Source organism: Palaemon carinicauda, chromosome 22, assembly GCF_036898095.1.
Source record: "Palaemon carinicauda isolate YSFRI2023 chromosome 22, ASM3689809v2, whole genome shotgun sequence".
Taxonomy (NCBI): Eukaryota; Metazoa; Arthropoda; class Malacostraca; order Decapoda; family Palaemonidae; genus Palaemon; species Palaemon carinicauda.
This window is the reverse complement of record NC_090746.1, coordinates 21,974,941-21,995,134: the sequence shown is the minus strand read 5'-3', so window position 1 is coordinate 21,995,134 and position 20,194 is coordinate 21,974,941. Positions and strand designations below refer to the sequence as shown.

At 46.8% G+C, this 20,194-nt stretch overlaps 1 protein-coding gene across 5 annotated transcripts in view; it reads right to left on the bottom strand.

Moving 5' to 3' along the window:
- Positions 1-19,773, bottom strand: part of htk (hat-trick) — a 152,257-nt gene extending 132,484 nt beyond the window's left edge. For 2 of the 5 annotated variants that reach the window (XM_068346044.1, XM_068346046.1), the window contains exon 1: positions 19,622-19,767. In XM_068346044.1, coding sequence (XP_068202145.1) covers positions 19,622-19,627 — 6 coding nt within the window. In that variant the 5' untranslated portion in view covers positions 19,628-19,767. Of the gene's footprint in view, positions 1-19,621 lie in introns of all 5 variants that reach the window. The other 3 variants (XM_068346043.1, XM_068346045.1, XM_068346047.1) reach the window with 2 other exon arrangements.
- Between the last annotated feature and the right edge of the window lie 421 nt (positions 19,774-20,194).

The following is a 20,194-nucleotide window of genomic DNA, read 5'->3' as shown; positions in this document are numbered from 1 at the left end:
TCAAACTGTTCTGCACTCCCCTCGATTTCACTTAGCTCACGAAATTTAACCAAGTCACCCTTGTCAAGATTCCATCGTGGCGATCTTTGTAAAGGTGGGCCATTGTTGGTGTTTATGATTGGTGCATGATCACTAGTATGCCAATCATCTAATGTCTTCCAATCGAAATCAAGAAGGCAATTAGAGCTTGCAATTGAAAGGTCAATGCATGACAAGGTACCTGTCTGAACGTGGAAGTGTGTGGGCTCTCCTGTATTAAGGAGTCCGACATCCTCATCTTCCACAATTGATGATATAATATTGCCCCTGGTGTTTGCTAAAATATCACCCCAGAAAGGATGTCTACTATTCAAATCTCCAAGTAAAAGGAAAGGTTGAGGGAGCTGTTGAATCACCTCTACTAAATTATCATATGATATGTTATCACTTGGAGGCAAATACAGAGAACAAATTGTATATTTTCTCCCTATATCAATCCGTACAACCACTGCCTGCAGAGGTGTACAAATAGATAAGGGTATTTGGGGAACATCTCGGCGAACATATATGAGACTTCCGCCACGGCTCCCTACTCGGTGATCATATGGTGTCCTATAGCTAAAATTTTCGCTAGGACAAGGGGTATTAGCATCAAGCTTGCTCTCCTGTAAACATATAATTATGGGAGAACGCTCTTGAATTAAAAGCTAAATTTCTTCACATTTGGCCCTTAAACCCTGACAATTCTATTACAAAATGGAGGAAAAACCTTTACTTCATTTTTTGGATGAACTCTTGAATGAAGTCTTCCCATTAGCAATTTTTGATTTAACACTATTTCCAGGTGGTTTTATTAGAGAGGGTCTTGATAAATTGGGTTTAGTGTTTCTTATTTTCTTTTTGTCCTTTTGATCTAATTGTTGAGGGGGATGTTGGACCTCAAACTGAATTTCGGATTTATTTAAATTGTCTACTGGTTCAACTGAAACATCAACAGACAAAACATCATATTTATTTGATGTCATAACTCAAATATTTCTTATGGAAGGGGGTGAGAGAGATGGACGTCTCTCTTTTCCGATTAATAGGTTGTGAGCCACCAGGTTTTTCTACCTTCCCCCCTACAGGTTCACCTGATAACTTGGTTTCAAGTGGAATCTCCATTAAATCAGGCAAGGACATGGCCTGGGAGAGGTTAGTACTATTAGGTTGGATAGTGGTGAGCAATGTTTATTTGTTGATACATGATGGTAACTCTTTAGGAGGGGATATTCTTGCCTTATTATGCAGCACTTTATCAGTAGATGGTGAATTTCTCTTTCGAGAACTACCTACAGTAGTAGGTGGGTTAGATGATTCCCGAGGAATTTTTTCTCCTGTTTTTAATGTCTTTGCACAGGTAGTAGATTTATTTAATAATCTCTTGGCATGCCCTACACTTACATGTTCAATAATTGATTTATTGAGGGCAGTAGCATCTGACTCATTAGATTTATGATTAGAGTTGCAGTTGAAGCACTTTGCCTCAAGCGCATATTCTCCATGGTAAAGATTGGAGCAAGTATTACAAATTTTATCATTCTTGCAAACTTTGGAAGGATGCCCAAATTTAAAGCCAAGAGCCGAGAGTCCTACCCCAAGCATTGGATCCCCCTGGATTCCAAAGACACAACACTTGAGAATAGTTCCACCAAAAAGGTCTAAACCATTTTCGGGATGGCTAAGATCATCCAATACTCTCACATATAGCTTTGAGCACAAATACTTCCCAACCGTGACACCTCCTCCCATTCATCAAAGCTGGCAGCAATAACGGATGTAGAAACATCCATGCCAGTGGCAATAAGGGATGTAGGAACATCCAGTCCATTAAAAAAGAAAAAGACATACATATATACGTAAAGATACCCTGTATATACATATACATATGGGAAATGTTACTCCGAGATGGGACAGCAACATGAAAGTTTATAAAATTAGGAGAAGATTGAAGTAATATTAAGGAAGAAAAACATGAGAAAGAGAGAAATTTGGATTTGAAGTGGGGGAGGGGAGCAATTTCCCCAAGTTCGAGAACCCTCTTTCCCATCACCAAGTTTCAGCATGGGAATGAAATGCCGTGCTGAAGCTCAATGACTTCATCAAGGCATTATCTCATTAAGAGGGTGGGTTGCTGTGGAATGACCGAAGCACAGCACCTTGACCTGGTAATGCTTCTGATCTAGCATGAATCTTAGTTACTTCCTGGAAGACAGATGGATTGGGATCTGGAAGTATATGTCCTTCAGATCTAGAGTGCACATGAAGTCCTGTGGTCTTATTGCTTGTCTGACCGTGTCTGCCGTCTCCATTCTGAACGGAGTCTGTTCGACAAACCTGTTCAGAGCCGAGAGGTCGATGACTGGTCTCCAGCCTCCAGATGTCTTTTCACAAGAAAAAGTTGACTTTAGAAGCCTGGAGACCTATCAAGGACCTCTTGGAGAGAGCCTTTCAACACGATCTAGACTTCTGCTTGGACGGCAAACTCCTGTGCGGATCCCTTCGCATAGTAGTTTGATGTAAGAGGCACTCAAGTCAGCGGAGGATGGACTGGAGTCTGTACCAACCGTGTGTCACACGATCATACATACTTCATTTTGTGTATATATTGCTTGTATCTTCGCTCTCCCCTCGCACTAAGAAGAACCTGAATAAACATGTCTGTTTTTCCTCATCGGTAACGGTGTCAATTTTAAACATGAAAATTCTTGTTGCCTTGAGCTTTTGTATATAAAGGAGAGTGTTCTATAATAAACTCACTCAGTTACTTTCATCCTGTCTTTGAGTCACAACCTTCTCTCGGCTCGTCACATTGGTGACCCCGGAGTGACTCGCTCCTCCCGCCTCCCCACCCCCCCTCTTACCGTTACTATGACGCCGTCAACGCATACCTTCTGCAGCAGTACTCGCCGTCGCCAGCCGCCCGTATAGCAAAGCTTTTTCAGCCCTCTCAACAACAGTTGGGGGACCCAAGGGCTTCGCTCACCCTCGGGAAAATGACCAGTATCACTCGCCTGCAACCTGCCGCACATGGCTCTCCTCGTGAGGTGAACCTACTTCGTGCCCTTATGGACAGCCACTTCGTGACCTTCAAAACCTCCAACGCCTCCACTCGTGACGAAGAGGACACTTATTCAACTTCAACCGAAGCTGACGTGAATGCCGTAGGACACACACGCCTATGAATGCCGTAGGATATACACACCTATGAATGCCGTAGGACACACACGCCTATGAATGCCGTAGGACACACACGTCTATGAATGCCGTAGGACACACAAGCCTATGAATGCCGTAGGACACACACGCCTATGAATGCCGTAGGACACACACGCCTATGAATGCCGTAGGCCTATGAATGCCGTAGGACACACACGCCTATGAATGCCGTAGGACACACTCGCCTACCCCGTGACGAGCCGGAGCGGCAACAAAGCCCACCCATCATACACCACTCGCTCGCGCCCCAACCAACGACTTCTACAGCCACTCACTGCCGCTAATCGGCGCAGTTTTTGCTACTACCACTCCAGATTCAGGGCACCCTATTTAACATGTTCAATATGTCATTTTTAGGGGGGGAGCCATGTACCAACCGTGTGTCACACGATCATACATACTTCATTTTGTGTATATATTGCTTGTATCTTCGCTCTCCCCTCGCACTAAAAAGAACCTGAATAAACATGTCTGTTTTTCCTCATCGGTACATAAAGAAGTGTGTTCTATAATAAACTCACTCAGTTACTTTCATCCTGTCTTTGAGTCACAACCTTCTCTCGCCTCGTCACAAGTCCGGACATGCATTCTGGCAGCTACTATCCTGCATTCGCTCCATCAATGGACTACCAGATCCATCGACTGCCACTAAGATGGTAATGATATGGTCTTGGACCAGTTTTATGGTACCCAGAGACCCCTTTGACCAATGCAGAGCTGCACCGGGAATGAGAGGTGGTAACAAAGGGATCCTGAGGGTGCCTCCTACAGACTGGGAACGGGGAGTGACCTTTGTCACGGCTTGCCGAATTATGTCAAATGACGCTCGTAGCCATGGGAGATCGCGGGCTCCCGATGAGCTGGGAAGGAGGTCCTTAAGATGGCATGGATCCTTGGGATTCTTAGCCCTCTTACCTGTAGGCAAGATCAACACAGAAAGGGAATTTCATCCAGGGACAAAAAAAACCACCAGGGGGAGGCGAGATGGGTTCCGCGAGAACTCTGTCTTGTGACGCTGCCTCGTAACAAGATGATGCTCTATCGCGTGACGCTGGTTTGCCACGCAGCGGGTCAAGTGACCGAGCTGGAGCAAGAGGGCGAAACCCCAGGGGAGGAGCTACCAGGGAGCATGAGGTCGCACGACACGTGGGAATCGTAGTGGCGAGAACCTTGTGGGACTACGCCACTGAAGCCTAGATGAGGATAGACACCTTCAGGAAACATGCTCCATGTACCAAAAGGGTATGCATAGGACCTGGAGGTCCGGAGGAGCTATGAAAGCCCGAAGGCTCAACATAACGCCAGTCACGAGACCTGAAGGGCTCAACGAGAGTAAGACTCAATATGACGAGGATCAAGAGAGCCAACAGTCTCAGCGTAACCAGAGCTGTGTGAATCAGACAGATTCATGCAACGGGAAGCCAGTCTCCATGCTACAAGAACCCAAGGGTTCAGCGTAGCGACAAGAACAAGAGCCTGCAGGCTTAGCATAACCGGGGTTGTGAGACTCCGAGGGGTAAGCGCAACAGGAAACCAAAATTTCCCTGCCAAGAATGCCCGAGGGCTCAACGTGACTAGAGGCACAAGAGCCCAAGGGTTCAGCATAACAGGGGTTGCGAGACCCTAAACGGTCAACACAACGGGAGACCGAAAACTACCTGTCACGAGAACCAGAAGGTTCAGCATGACAGACAGTACAAGAGCCCGAAGGCTCAGCGTAACCATTGTTGCAAGAGCCAAAGGGTCAGCGCAACTGGAACCCGAAGGTTCCACGAAGCGAGAACCCAAAGGTTCAACTTGACGAGAGCCCGAAAGCTCGAGATCACACCACCCCGCAGGGTTATCGCCACACGACCCAGAAGGACCGAGGAGGAGAACGTCCAGGATTTAGAGAGGTCACAAAACCCTCCACATTTTGCACCTCCAAAGAGAAATGATATTTTCATAATAAAATAAATTTTTGAACATACTTAACTGGTAGTTATATATATATCTTAGTCCCTGACGTCACGGCAGAAATTTCAAAACTCGCGGTAATCGTCGATTGGGTAGCCAGGTGTACCACCAGTGCGCCCTCTACACAGGTACCTGGAACCATTCCAACTATTCCTCAGATCTTCCATGCCCTTAGGTCTCTAGAGGGGAAGAGGGTGGGAATTAAATTATATATAACTACCAGGTAAGTATGTTCAAAAATTTATTTTATTATGAAAATATTTTTAAACATTTGACTTACCTGGTAGTTACATATATAGCTGATTGACACCTTTGGTGGAGGGTCAGAGACAGCCAACATTGTTGGAATTTACCTAAGAGTTAATAAACAAGCTTAAGGGTTCGTACCTGTTAAGGAAGCTGACTTCAATGAATTCCTGCCTCATTATGACCGCTTTCCTTACGAGATCCAGCGATCCACCCAGGGGGCTGAAGACCTCTAGGAGCTGTCAAACCGGTGTATAACCTCTATGTGACAGGACCTCCTCCAATACCCTTGTTCCGGCCACTCACACGTATCCGATGACGAACAAACCTTGCCCCTACAGGAGGAGCAAAGGGAGCGAGGGTCCACTTCAGGCTTGGAGAGGAACGCTCCATACGATTTACCGGCTCTAGGCCCAGGACAACGGCGGATTTGCTCCATAATGCACAAACGCAAGACACAGGAACGCAGGGAATCAAGGAATACACTGGGGAAGCACAAGGGTGGAAGGTGAACACACAGGAACACCAGGGATAAGTACACAGGAACACAAGTTACCGCGCGGGAAACACGTGGGACACACACAACGCACACAAAGGATCGATAGAGAACGAGAGCGACGTGGTGACACGTCGGCCCAAGAGAACTTACTGGCGATATCGACCCAAGCGGACATCGACCTAGCGCAAAGCCTACCCTCGGGGCACATTCTCTAATGCCGGGGTAGGCCTCCATAGAAAACAGGATTGAGGGTACCCTACACAAAACTCTGGTCGGTAGAGAGGAGATTACAGGTAACTCCTAAGAAAGTAGTTCGAGGTAAGTATTCGTGTTGGAACAATCAATGATTGTGGGAGACTGCGTCCAATCTCCACAACCAACCATAAAAATACAATAGTTCCAAGAGAAGAAAAGGGTATTAGGTTACGGAAATGTAGTGGTAGATCCTTCCCCCGCAACTGCACTCACTGCTACGAATGGTCCCAGGGTGTAGCAGTCCTCATAAAGAGTCTGGACACATTTCAAATAGTGTGAGGCGAACACAGATTTACTCCTCCAGAATATCGTGTCCATAATGCTTTGCAAAGACCTATTCTGCTTGAAGGCTACAGAAGTTGTCACAGCTCTAACTTCATGTGCCTTGACCTTCAAAAGCTTGAGGTCTGCCTCACTACAATATGAATGAGCCTCCTTTATTAAGAGCCTGATGAAAAAGGATAGTGCATTCTTAGACATCTGTAACGAAGGTTTCTTGACTGAGCACCAAAGTGCTTCAGACTTACCCCGTAAATTCTTCGTTCTTTCCAGGTACAACTTCAGGGCTCTTACTGGACACAGGACCTTCTCTGATTCCTCTCCAACCAAATCTGAAAGGTTCGGAATTTCAAAAGCCTTGGGCCAGGGTTGTGAAGGGCGTTCGTTCTTAGCAAGAAAGCCTAGATGTAAGGAGCAGATAGCCTTACTATCTCTAAAGCCTACATTTTTTGTTGAAGGCATGAATCTCACTGAACCTTTTTGCTGTCGTCAAACTGACCCAAAAAGAGAGTCTTCATGGTGAGGTCCTTAAATGAGGCTGAATGTAAAGGCTCAATTACTCATAAGGAACTTCAAGACTATGTCCAGATTCCAAGCTGGCGATTCCTGATGTCGTTCCTTGGTCATTTCAAAGAATTTGACAAGGTCCTGGAGATCTTTGTTATTGGACAGGTCCAAATTCCTATGCCTGAAGACGGCCGCTAACATGCTCCTGTAACCCTTGACGGTTGAGGTCGCAAAGTTACGTTTCCTTCTAAGGTATAGAAGGAAGTCAGCAATCTGAATCAAGGAGGTACTGGAAGAGGAAACAGAGTTGACTCTGCATCATTCTCTAAAAACCTCCCACTTGGATTGGTAAACCTTGATGGTGGAAGACCTCCTTGCTCTCGCAATCGCCCTGGCTGCCTCCTTCGAAAAACCTCTAGCTCTCGTTGAATTTTTCGATAGTCTGAAGGCAGTTAGATGTAGAGCTTGGAGGTTTTGACGGTACCTTTCCAAGTGGGGTTGTTTCAGTAGATCTACTCTCAATGGGAGGCTTCTCAGTGTGTCCACCATCCATTCCAGTACTTCTGTGAACCACTCTCTTGTGGGTCAATAGGGGGGCCACTAGAGTCATTTTGGTTTCCTTGTGCGACACAAATTTTTGCATTACTTTGTGTACAATCTTGAACGGAGGAAACGCGTACACGTCCAGGTGGGACCAGTCCATGAGGAAAGCATCGATGTGAACTGCTTCAGGATCTGGCATTCGGGAACAGTAAGTTTCCAGTCTCTTCGTCTTCGTGGTTGTGAAGAGGTCTACACAAGGACGACCCCAAGTCCGCCACAGGCTCTTGCAGACTTCCTGATGAAGCATCCACTCTGTAGACAGAACTTGACCTCTTCTGCTGAGACTGTCTGCCATCACGTTTCTTTCCCCTTGAATGGTGGAATGATTTCCTTCCACCATCATGTATTTAATAGTTCGTTAGTTTTTACAGTAGGGGGAAAAAACTCCTGATCCTATCCCTTTCAAGCTTACGAACATAGCGATCATATTCCAACCACTGACTCTCAGTCAAAATTCATAATTCAGAGAAAAAAAAAAAAAAAAAAAAAAAAAAACGAGCGGAAGCCAAAGCCAAAGTGTACTTCACCAAATTAACTGCAAAAAACACAGGCCAAAGCGAGCGAAATTCCAACGATGTCACCGGTAAGGCGGCAGGGAAGATCTGAGGAATAGTTGGAATGGTTCCAGGTACCTGGGTAGAGGGCGCACTGGTGGTACACCTGGCTACCCAAACGGCGATTGCCGCGAGTTTTGAAATTTCTGCCGTGATGTCAGGGACTAAGCTATATATATAACTACCAGGTAAGTCAGATGTTTAAAAACCCACAGGCGACTCCGCCAGAGGGGGAGACTACGCCAGTTCGAGAGCTACCTCCCCAAAGGAAAGGTTTGTTCCCCCGAAGGAGAACTTTGCTTAAAGCAATGCTTCACCTCCGCCCCAGGAGGAGAAGCGTAAGCGTAGCGTGAACGCCAATGCCCAATAGCGGTCATCTCTTGCATACGAGAGACTCGTTCCCCCGAAGGAGAAAACTGCATCGCCTTCTCTCCGCTCCCAATTGAAGAATTTCGAAAAGAACCTCCTTCAAAAGGGGACCATCGACGCCCAGCAATGGCATAAAAGACAAAGTCGGTAAACATGCAGCCGCTCCCTGAGGGAAGGGGCAGACCCAACTCGCTAGGGGAGTCAACGCTGTCACCTAACCCGTAGGGTTGACAACCTGAAGTAACAAGGCCTGCGCTGCTACTCGGACGTTCCCCAGAGCAGTTTCGGGAAGAGGTTGGGAGGTAGAAGCAAAAGCTCGTGATTTCTTCGACTTCAAGGAAGACCCAGAAGGCGAAGAATCACGCTTAGCCTTCTTCTTCATCAGGCATCCGAACCTCTTCCACTGGGAGGTAGACCACTCCCTACACAGATCACAGGTGTCGTCCCTCGAACACTGATGGCTGCGACAAGCTGGGCATAGCAGGTGAGGATCCGTCTCAACGGAAGACATAAAGGTACCACAAGCGCGACCCTTGAGACCCAGGCAAGTAAGCATACCGGGACTCCAGTCACACACAATCTGAAAAGAGAAAGATTAGTCTAGGCAAGTCAAATGCCGGAGAGAGCGACAGTATGTCCGCACTCTACGGAGCCAAAAAGCAAAGTGGTTACTCAACCGTGAAGTGAGTGAGCATGGTAGCCAGACTACCCCAACCCCACCAGCTAACTAGCGGATGGGGTAGTTATCCCTCACTAAAATTATCTCGGATCGTCTTTCAGCTACACCAAAAATAATACCCCTACAAATAGCGGAAGGTTTGTATTTGGGCCGGAACGAATAAGTCTTGATTCACGGTTTATATATTACTGATCTATTTTAACCTTGTTACTGATCTTAATATTTATCACTTCTCATAATAGTTTACTGTACTCATTATTTCTCATGTCTTTTTTAAACTGGGCTCCTTTCTCTGCTGAAACCCAAAGGCTTGTAGCATCCTACTTGTCAAACTAAGGTTGTAACTTGGTAAACAATAAAATTAACCATCTTCCCAGATCCCACCACAGATACCCTTATATTAACTAAATAATGGAAGTATATTTAGTAAAGGAATTAATTATTTGAAGTTTGAGGAATGCGAAAAGAACTTTTATCATTAATAAGTGCTACATTTTATTGAAAAAAATTACGACAATCATAAAATTTCTTATATAATCTTTCTGGTTTGGAAGACCTTAACAAAATTCTTAGAATTTTAAAAACACAATAGAGAAAATAAAATCTACAATAATTCTAAATCAAACTTAACCCAAAATTGAGGTTCACTTATGATAGAGCAGCTGACCCTTCAATATTAATAACTGTGCAGCAGATTGTAATTATAGAAGTTCAAAACTCATTAAACAAAATACTTTGTACATAAGTAACTTTAAAGCTACTGTATAGTCAACTTTTTATCCTTTCAATAGAAGTGTGGGATTTGAGCACTCGTTTGTCTCCCTTGCAGTCAGATGTTGGTGCTTACCCATGGCTAGGCAGCTGGGGCATGAGGTAGGGGTTTCGGCTACGATACTACTATCTCTAGCTTCATGACTAACCAATGCGCAGAATTTCCAATACAGGGGGTATTCTTTAACATGTTAAGCATCCCCCCTCCCTCCGGATGACCCTGCTGCTTTTGTATCATCACACTATTCACCATCAAAGTATACTTGGGAGTTTTCTTTATCTTCATTCATAAATTTCCCACTATGGTCAGTAACAAGAGCGAAGGGATCTCTATCTCGTTATTTTCCTTTATCTCTACTATACCTCTTGTCATCCAGTCACTCAGTAACTAAGTTATCATTCAGTATTGAGATAAATTGGCCCTTTCAATACCACCACAACTGGAGTAATCAGAACTAGAGCTATCCTCTTCCAATGGGTTATCAATATCCATCATCTAGTTATTATTCAATTTCTCTTGAAGAAATATGATTCCTCCTTAGAGAACGCATTATGAAAAAAGCAAAAGGTCGAATTATTACTAAAAATTATCAAAGTGTACTGAAAAAATGTAAGCCTTCTAGTGTCAAGTGAGCGACTAAAAATGTTGCCTGGCAGTCTATTACTTTCATTTACAACTTGCTCATGCCAAGCGTTGTCAAATGATGTTCCTACACTTTTTATAATTGTAACATATAAACGGGATGACAGCTTGACACATGCATTTAAAGTCAAAAACATGATATCACGAAGGCAGTACTTACTAAATCATAGTAAACTTAATACATGGATGACGCTTAGGAAATTAAATATATCTAATATCAAACAAAATTAAATTGCTTAAAGACTCAACCAATTTATTTTCTTCCATTATACATGAAATTGCCTTAGTAATCATGTCAAAAATGAAATAGTTTAAAAGAAAAAAATGACACTTTCCAGTTATAATTAAGAATTTGTTCAAAGAAAGCCCTACTGCCAATTCTACCATAGAATACATTTGGATCCTCACTGATAACCCATAAGCAATATGTTAGGGGCGTATGTAAGATGACGGCCATTCCGTAACCCCCTTATTTTCAACCCTATTGCTAAGAATATGGCAGTGTAAGGGGGGGGGGGGGGTGACAGGAGGTAAATAAGAAAGGACACGGCTTATAGGTCAGATGGTGTTCTATGCATGAGTTCCTGTCCGTCGTTATACAAAGGCTCTGTGTTAGATAATGGGATAGCTTAAAGGCCTAAAAATCTAGTTACATGTACATTGCCAACTTTGCTCTTGCTAATCACTAAAACAGATGCAAAATAACTAGCTTAGCTATCTGAACTAGCTTCACAGCTTGACCTTACAGTAGCTTGGTCGTAATACAGGTGAAAATCAAAAATTTTAAGTAATTTGTAGTTTTCCTAACAGTACTTACCTCGAACTACTTTCTTAGGAGTATCTGGGATCTCCTCCCTAACCGACCAAGATTTTGCGCAGTTCCCCCATCTCTGTTTTCCCTTGTCGGGTCCCTCCGTGGCGGATGGATACGTGCCCTGAGGCGACCCGGGGTCAGCGCGCGAGTGCGCTACTAGGTCTGTGTCGCCAGTAAGCATATGTTAAGTACTACTTCGAACTCCTGTCAGGCACCCGGGGCAGGATGGGTGGGCAATAACCCTTAAGTAGTTCGAGGTAAGTACTGTGAGGAAAAATACAAATTCCTTAAAATTTGTAATTTGTTCCAACACGGAGTACTTACCTCAAACTACTTTCTTAGGAGACTTACACTTCAGGAGGGGGGGGGTGGACTTACAGGCCGGAAGACCCACCACTACCATCCCAGGACACAGGACCTCGATAGGAGGCTAGGTCCAGACGACACAAAGGACAGGGTAGGAGAGTCAGGGGAAGCACGTAAAAGTCTACCTGTTTGTATAACTCCCCCTTTATGCATAATCTGGACATGGGCTTCCACAACATCCATCTCTCACATGGGAGGAGGAAAGGAAAGGGAAAAAGGGCAGCAAGGAAAGGGGAGTAAGGAGGAAACTTGTGTCGCTTACAATTACTTCCCTTGGGCTACCCGGGGCTCAAGCCTTAAACTTGTTGCATGGCGGAAATCACTGGTCCAATGGAGAAGGAGTCCAGGGACTTCCTCGTACAGTCTTTCAGGTAGTGGGCCATAAATGTGGACTGCCTGGACCATGTGCCTGCTCGCATGATTTGGCCTACTGCCATGTTGCTGTCAAATGCCAAAGAAGTGCTAAGACCTCTAATATCATGGGGTCGTGGGGTACCAGGGACTGCAGACCCCTCACTGTCGTAAGCTCTCTTGATGACTTGCCGAAGCCAGAAGGAGATCGTGTTCTTTGACACTGCCCTCTTTACTGGGCCTGAGGAGACAAACAGACTTTTGATGGCCGGCCAGAGTCTGGCTGTCCTGCTAAGGTATTTCCTGACTGTTCTCACTGGGCACAGGAGTAAGTCTTCCGGGTTGTCTGAGTGAGGGATCGCCGGGACCGAGAACCCCTCGAACCTTGGGTCTGGAATGGCTGGGTTCTGTGTTTAGGCCACAAATTCAGGCAGAAACTTAAAGGACAGGTCCTTCCACCCTTTCAAGTGCGAGACCTCGAATGACAAGCCGTGGAGCTCACTCACACACTTGGCTGAGGCCAGAGCTAGTAAGAACACTGTCTTGAGGGTGAGGTCTTTATCCAGGATATCCTTGAGGGGTTTGAAGGGAGGCCTTGTCAAAACCTTGAGAACCTTGGTCACATCCCACTGCGGGACCCGAGAGGCGCGGGGGGAACAAGACTTCTCGAAACTTCTGATGAGCATGGAAATCTGGCGAGAGGCCCCCAGGTCGATGCCTCTGAGTTGAAATACCTGCCCCAGGGCCGCTCGGACCCCCTTGATGGATGGAATGGAGACATCCAGGTTGTTCCTCAGGTGGACCAGGAAATCTGCAATCTTGTGGACTGATACATCCAGAGGTCTCAGATTCTGTGTGGCACACCACTTCACAAATGTGACCCACTTGGCCTGGTACACCACGCTCGAGGACTTCCAAAGATACCCTGACATCCTCAAAGCTGTCTTCTCCGAGTACAGTATCCTTCTTTCCTTAATAGACTCTCGATAACCTCCACGTGTGTAGCTGAAGGCACTGAGGGTTTTCGTGAAACCTTCGAAAGTGGGGCTGGTGCAGCAGACCTTCCCTTATTGGCAGGGGCCACGGAGGAAGGGTGGCCAATTCCTGTAGATCCGCGAACCACTCCCTCTCCGGCCACCAAAGGCATCCTTGTAGCCCTTGATTGTCTGAGCCCGTTGAGCACCTGGCTGAGAATTTCGAAGGAGGGAAAGGCATACGCGTCAAGTCCGTCCCACGAGTACTGGAAGGCGTCCTCGAACGCTGCTGCCGGGTCTGGCAGAGAACAGAACACAGGGAGCTGCATGTTGAGCCTCATGGCGAACAGGTCTATCACCGGGGAGCCCCACAACTGGAGGACCTTCTGGGCCACTTGTAGGTGTAGGGACCACTCCGACCCCACTACTTGCCCTGCCCTGCTGAGGCTGTCGGCTATAACGTTTCTCTTCCCTGGAATGAACCTGGCTGTGAGAATGATGTGTTTCCTCTCGGCCCATTCCAGGATCCGAGACGTGAGATCGCACAGCTCCCTTGACCTCAATCCTCCTTGTTTCTTCATGTAGGCCACCACGGTGGCGTTGTCACACATGAGGGCTATTGTGTTTCCCTGAAGGCGATGGGCGAATATTGCGAGGGCCTTTTGAACCGCCAGGAGCTTGAGCAGGTTTATGTGGAGGAGCTACTCCTCAGGGGACCACTTTCCTTCTGCTGTCTCTTCGAGCAGATGGGCTCCCCACCCCTCCTTTGACGCGTCATCTCTGGAGGAGCGGACGCGAACGGCAACCCCGTAGGGTGTTCGCCCTGTCAGACCACCAGAGGAGCATGTTTCTGGTGGCTGGAGTCATCCTGACTAAGGTCTGAGGAGGGTCTCCGGTGACCAGAGGTCCTTCAGATTCCACTGAACAAGCCTCAGCTTGAGCCTCCCCTGAGGAACTAGCTTCTCCAACGAGACCAGGTGGCCCACGAGTCTCTGCCAATCCTTGGCTCTCATTGGTGCATTTGTTAGGAAAGATCGCATAACATGATCCAGATTGTCCAGCCTCTCTTGAGAGGGGAATGCCCTTGCTAACTGGGAGTCCAGGACCATCCCTAGGTACGTCATCCTGGTGGTGGGGACCGACTGGGACTTCTCTAAATTGATGATAACCCCTTTTCTCTGCAGAACTGTAACAGCTTTGCCCCCTGCTCCTTTAAGGCTGCCGCTGAGGCTGAAAGCAGCAACCAGTCGTTGAGATACCTGATCAGCCTGATGCCCCGCTTGTGTGCCCAGGCTGATACTACAGTGAACACCCTCGTGAACACCTGAGAAGCTGTTGACAGGCCGAAGCAGAGGGTCCTGAACTGTAGAGACTGGGATCCCCACTTCACCCTAAGGAACTTCCTGCTGGAGGGGTGTACGGGGATCAGAAAATAGGCGTCCTTGAGGTCCAGGGACATCATGAAATCCTCTTCTCTCAAGGCTGCCAGTACCGACTTTGGCGTGTCCATCTTAAGGACGCCTTCTTGATGAACTTGTTCAGGGCCGAGAGGTCGATGACTGGTCTCGAACCTCCTGTAGCTTTCTCCACCAGGAAGAGCCTGCTGTAGAACCCCGGGGACGATTCCTGGAGGGGTTGCAGTGCTCCTTTGTTCAACATGGCTGACACCTCCTCCTGCAAGGCTGCTCTCTTCTTGTGATCCTTGGGGGCCAGCCACCCCGCCCGATGTTCGGGAACCAGAGGGAGCGGCTCTGTCAGGAAGGGAATCCTGTATCCCACTCTGAGGACTGCCACAGACTACGCGTCCGCACCGTTGTCCCGCCATACTTGCCAATAGTGTTTGTGGCATACCGCCACCTGTGGCGTGGGAAGGTGTAGGGGGCCTCCCTTCCTATCTCCTTCTGGGGAGACGGTTTGAGCGGCCTCATCTCAAGCCCGCGTATTTCTGCCTAAAGGAGGCCTAGGTTGGGGCACCACTTCTGCGGGAGGGCCGCGGGGACTGATGCCAGGAAGGGGAGGGGGCCTCCTGTCTAGCTGGTGGCGTAGGCGGGTAGGCCCCGTCCACAGACGGTCTTCTATGGGGAGGACGTCTTGCCGTTGGCTGTCTGGGCTCCGCCGAGTCTTAAAGTTTTCCCACTCTCTCCATAGTTTCTGCTACTGTCTGAAGGGGGAACAAGGTCTCACCCCACACCAGAGCATTTCTCAGGAATTTTGCCTCACGTTCGGGGAGTCTACGGGGAAGCCTGTTAAGCACCGTATCTCTCCTCCTTAATACCCAGTTCGCTGTCTGGGTCAGGGACTGGAACGTAAGGAACTTCATGGCTTTGCCCCCCGAACGTATGAGTTCATGTAGTAGAGCATGATTCTCCAGCACCGAGAGATCGTGGGAGCTGGAAACCTGCTAGGGTGCATGCCCACCAGTCCAGCCAGGAGGCCACGTTAATGATGTCCTGCGATGTGTCTTCCATCATAACGGCCTCCGCCTGAGAGAAGACCACTGGGGCAGTGAGGCTCCTGTCATCCGTACTGCCCTGGCTCAGAGTCGTGACGGCTTCTTCCAAAGTCCGAGGCCCCTGGGTCCTCAGTCCAGGCAGGAGCTTGAAGGACCCTTGAGCTCCAAGGGAGTTCTTGTGCCCCGAGACAAACCGGTCGACGTGGTCCATGGCCAGTGCCACGTCCGGAGCCAGAGGTAGGGTCAAGGATGGTTTCTGTTGTACTGGGTAATCCACCATCCTTCCCAAACCCAAAACCCAAGGCCTGCTCTGAGGACTGTTTGGGCTCATCTAGCCTGTAGTGGTGCCGAATCAGTGCCAACACCTTCCTGTAGGAGGATACTTCATCGGGAGAACATTCGCCAGTATCTAATGTGCCCTCTATCACTTGATCCTCCGTGTCGGCCGTATCCTCGATCACTGATGGATCCATGGGGGCAGCCATATCCCTGACATCCGGCCGGCTCGATGGAGCGGCTGCCTCCATCACGGATGAAGCCGCCGAGGCGGAGGTTGCCATCATGGGTCAACCCCCTCCCGGGGGAATCCGTGGAGAGTGACTGTCCTACTGTGCCAGCGGCTACGTCCGATGCCTGGATGGAGCCGGTGAGACTTTGGGTGTGGGAACAATGCTGCCAGGCTGAGCCAGTGGCTGCCTCCGCTGAATGGTTGGAGCCAATGACTTGCCGGGCAAGGGAAAGTTAAAGTGCCAACGGCTGCATCCGAAGCGTGGATGGAGCCGAAGAGACACTGGGCAAGGACGCTGAAGCGGCTCCAGCGGCCGCCAAGGAGGCACTGGAGCGGCAAGAGCCCTGTTCGACCCGCAAGGGAGAAGAGCCACTTTAGCCCTCTTCTTTCTGGAACACTTCTCCTTCTTGTTCTTCTTCCTCGTAACCTTGCCCTTCTTCCTCGACGGGCCTGAGTTCGAGCTCGACTTCTTCCTCTTAGACTTCTTTCTCTTTTCCTCATCTCCCGGTCGTTGGAGTTTTGCGACGATGACGAGCTGGAGGACGAGGTAACGTGTTGAGGAAGATGAAGAGGAGCTATCCGAGTCCTCTGAGTCTTCTGCCACCAACCTAGGGGCTTGCAATTGTGCTACCGGGGTAACGGGTTCCATGAAGTCAGGCGGTAGCACAACCGAAGGCGCCGGGGGCGTGCGTAGTGACCCAAGTGAGGCAAACCAGCCAGAAAACTCTTCTTCCTGCTGCATGGGTGACCTGAAGGGCGTCCTTGGTGCCGTCCACACAATGGAGTCGGGGTCTGAAGAGCACGTGGCTTGCCTTTCTCTGTCTTGATCGGCCCCGGAAACAGCTGTTCCTGAAAAGCACTGCCACAACGGGGGGAGGGAGCTGGTCACTCGAGACGGGTCCTGCGGGCACCAGAACCTCGTCTATGGAAAGCACTTCCATCACACAACAGCAGACTTCCCACTCGTCTGCGTAGGCACAATGCAATTAGAATCAATGAAATCAGACTCATAGGGAACAGCAATGGGCTGTTTCCCCACAACGGACTTACCTCGTCCCCTACTCTGGGTAGGGGAAGGGGAAGGAGAACCTCTCTCCGAAGAAGCTAACGGAGATGTCAACGGCGAATCGATACCAGGCTTCCTAGGCGACCGCTTCGACACCTTCTTCTTCTTTGTTCCGAACAAAGTCCACTGCAGCTCCGGCCAGGATGCACACTCCGGACACGTGGAGGCAGACAAGCACACTCTGCCTCTACACGAGGAGCACAACGTGTGCGGATCGACGATCGACTTAGAGAGCCATGCCCCGCATGACTTACCGGCCTTGGGGCCGGGACAACGAGGTTGGGATTCCATACGGGAATACACAAGCAACACAAGGAAAGGATATGAACGGAAAAGCACAAAGGGAACACAATGGTGGGTCGGACGGGATGTGAGAGAGAGCGGCGAGATGTTATCTACGCCGCGACCAGATGCTTACTGGCGACACAGACCTAGTAGCGCACTCTCGCGCGCTGACGGAGGAACCCGACAAGGGAAAACGGAGATAGGGGGAACTGCGCAAAATTCTTGGTCAGTTAGGGAGGAGATCCCAGATACTCCTAAGAAAATAGTTTGTGGCAAGTACTACGTGTTGGAACAATTATAGTTTCAACCAAACTCAGATATCTGTTATGACAACATATTTAACTTAAAGTATGTTTTCAATGAATTTGACCTTTATTTCTGTCGCAAGTAATCAAATTTAGAGATACAGGACCCCCTAAATAACTACAATATTCGTGAGCAGACAGAACGCCTAATGACATAATGCCTAAGGACAGAATGCCTAAGGACAAAATGCCTAATTTCCCAACACGGACAAAATGCCTAATGGATAAAATGCCTAACATACAAAATGCCTAATAGACAAAACATCTAAAAAGGGATAAAAAAGTGAACTAGATAGCTTAGCACTCTATAGAGTACTGACCTCGGCCAAGGCGGCTTAGTTTACTTCATACTGCTATGAAATTCAATGACTCTAGCATATATTTGGCATTATGGAGGACTTATAGATATGGATGCGAATGATTGTTACAAAAAATTAAATGGTTGATAAAGAAATTTGGTTAGGGAAAAGAATTGTAAGTTTTTTTTTTCTGCCTTTCCCGAATAATTGATTTAAAAATGCTAAATAAGATCCTTTTGCCTGGTAGGTGTTTAGTCCAATAGGCAGTTTATATATTAGGCATTTTGTCCATTAGGCATTTTGTCCGTGTTGAGGAATTAGGCATTTTGTCCTTAGGTATTCTGTCCTTAGGCATTATGTCATTAGGCATTCTGTCCTACTACCACAATATTGGGGTTTTTGGGTGGGAGGATACAGAAAACGGGTAAAATAAGAGAAGCTGCCTCACCTAAACACACCAATCATTTTAATAAGTTACCGTAATCAAAATCCAATAAAAGTAATGAAAGTAAAAATACTGGAGGCTTTATCTGCCAGACTTCCGAATGCATAGAAAACAGGATTTTCTATACCACTTTTTTATGGAATAGAGTCAAAAGTACCTCATTACTTAAATGAGCTATTAATTTATTGGTTATTGTGCCGACGTATGCTTACCTCGCTTGCAATCAAACATTATCTCGGTGATTCTATGTTCTGGATTTAGCCCAGCGGGCTAGTACTTCGGTGTTAATTATCAATTATCTAAACTCCATTGGCAAATATTTCCATAAACCTCAATTTGCAGAGAATTCGAGTAACTTTATCGTATGAATTCTATGAAATATATAAGTAAAAAATTATATATCCTAATTTGGTTGAAACTGTAGTACCGAAATACACATTACAGCATACCCATACACATGCATCAATTTGATGTACAATGACAGCAGCCAAGGTCGATGAAGGTCAAGTGGAAAACTGATGTCAAAGATTGGGTTGGGGAGGAAAGTTTGGTTTAAATGTTTACTATTGATAGAGCAAAAGTAATCATTTACCCAAACAAGACTTGGCTATAAATTTTTGTTATACAAAAGAGAGGAATAAAGTAATTTCAAAACCATAACCTTCCTTGAAATCTAAGATACAGTATCTATGAGACTCCCTTGCTGAATCTATTCTACCATGGATATAGGTCAGGCCCCAAGCCTTCACTTTAAGGTTATGTTTTAAAGGATACAAAAAACCATTAATAAAGGTTAGCCATTCTTGTTTTTTCATGGCCTATACATCATCAACCACCAAAGTTACCGTTGACTCTGACTAGCTCGTTCGACTCCCTTCTGTAAATACTGTAGCCTAAGGTGGCCAGGCCAAAAGGAAGAGGTCAAAAGGGCAACGGCGCACTAAACACAGCAGAATCGTAATGGGTCTCTTCGAAATACAAAGGAAACTATAACTAGCTCTCTAATACGTAAACGAAATGAGTAAGGATTTGGAGAGGGGCCCGACAACAAAAAAATTACCCCTGAAAAGGAGATACAAGTTTCAACTTCTAAAACGGGAACTTGACTAAACACTCTCGTCTTTTCATTTATCGTGTGGCCTACAGCAACGTACTCACCTGCATTGCTAATGCAGTGTAATATCAATAAATACAGTTAAAAATTGCAGCTCAGGTGATCATTCAAATTGCAATATCCATTATAGCTGACGACGAACGCGACAGACCACCGATGTTAGATGGGCCACCATAACATCTGTAACTAATGTTGCCAGATGGGAGAATCTAAAAATCCCCAAAACTCGTAATAAAAAATCCCTAAAACCAAAAAATTCCCATTTCCACAAATATATTTTCTTCTGATACTGTAGGCTTTACTAATATAGAAATTACTTACTATACTTCATGTAAGTTCAAACAAACTAATTGTGACAATATAAAGGTTTACTCATCTTTGTTTCCTCTTCATAGAAATTTCTACAGAATATCCCCACCAGACACCCAAAATCCCCAAATCTAGGAATAAATTCCCATATCTGGCAACACTGCCTGTAACAACAACTTGTCACCACTTGTAACCCTCATCCCTATTGGTCACCCAGTTTAGAAAACTGCCTCCGGATTGGTCGTGGGCTATAAACAACTGACGAGAGACTTCCGAAGTTGTCTTTATTAGAACTAATGTTTTTATTT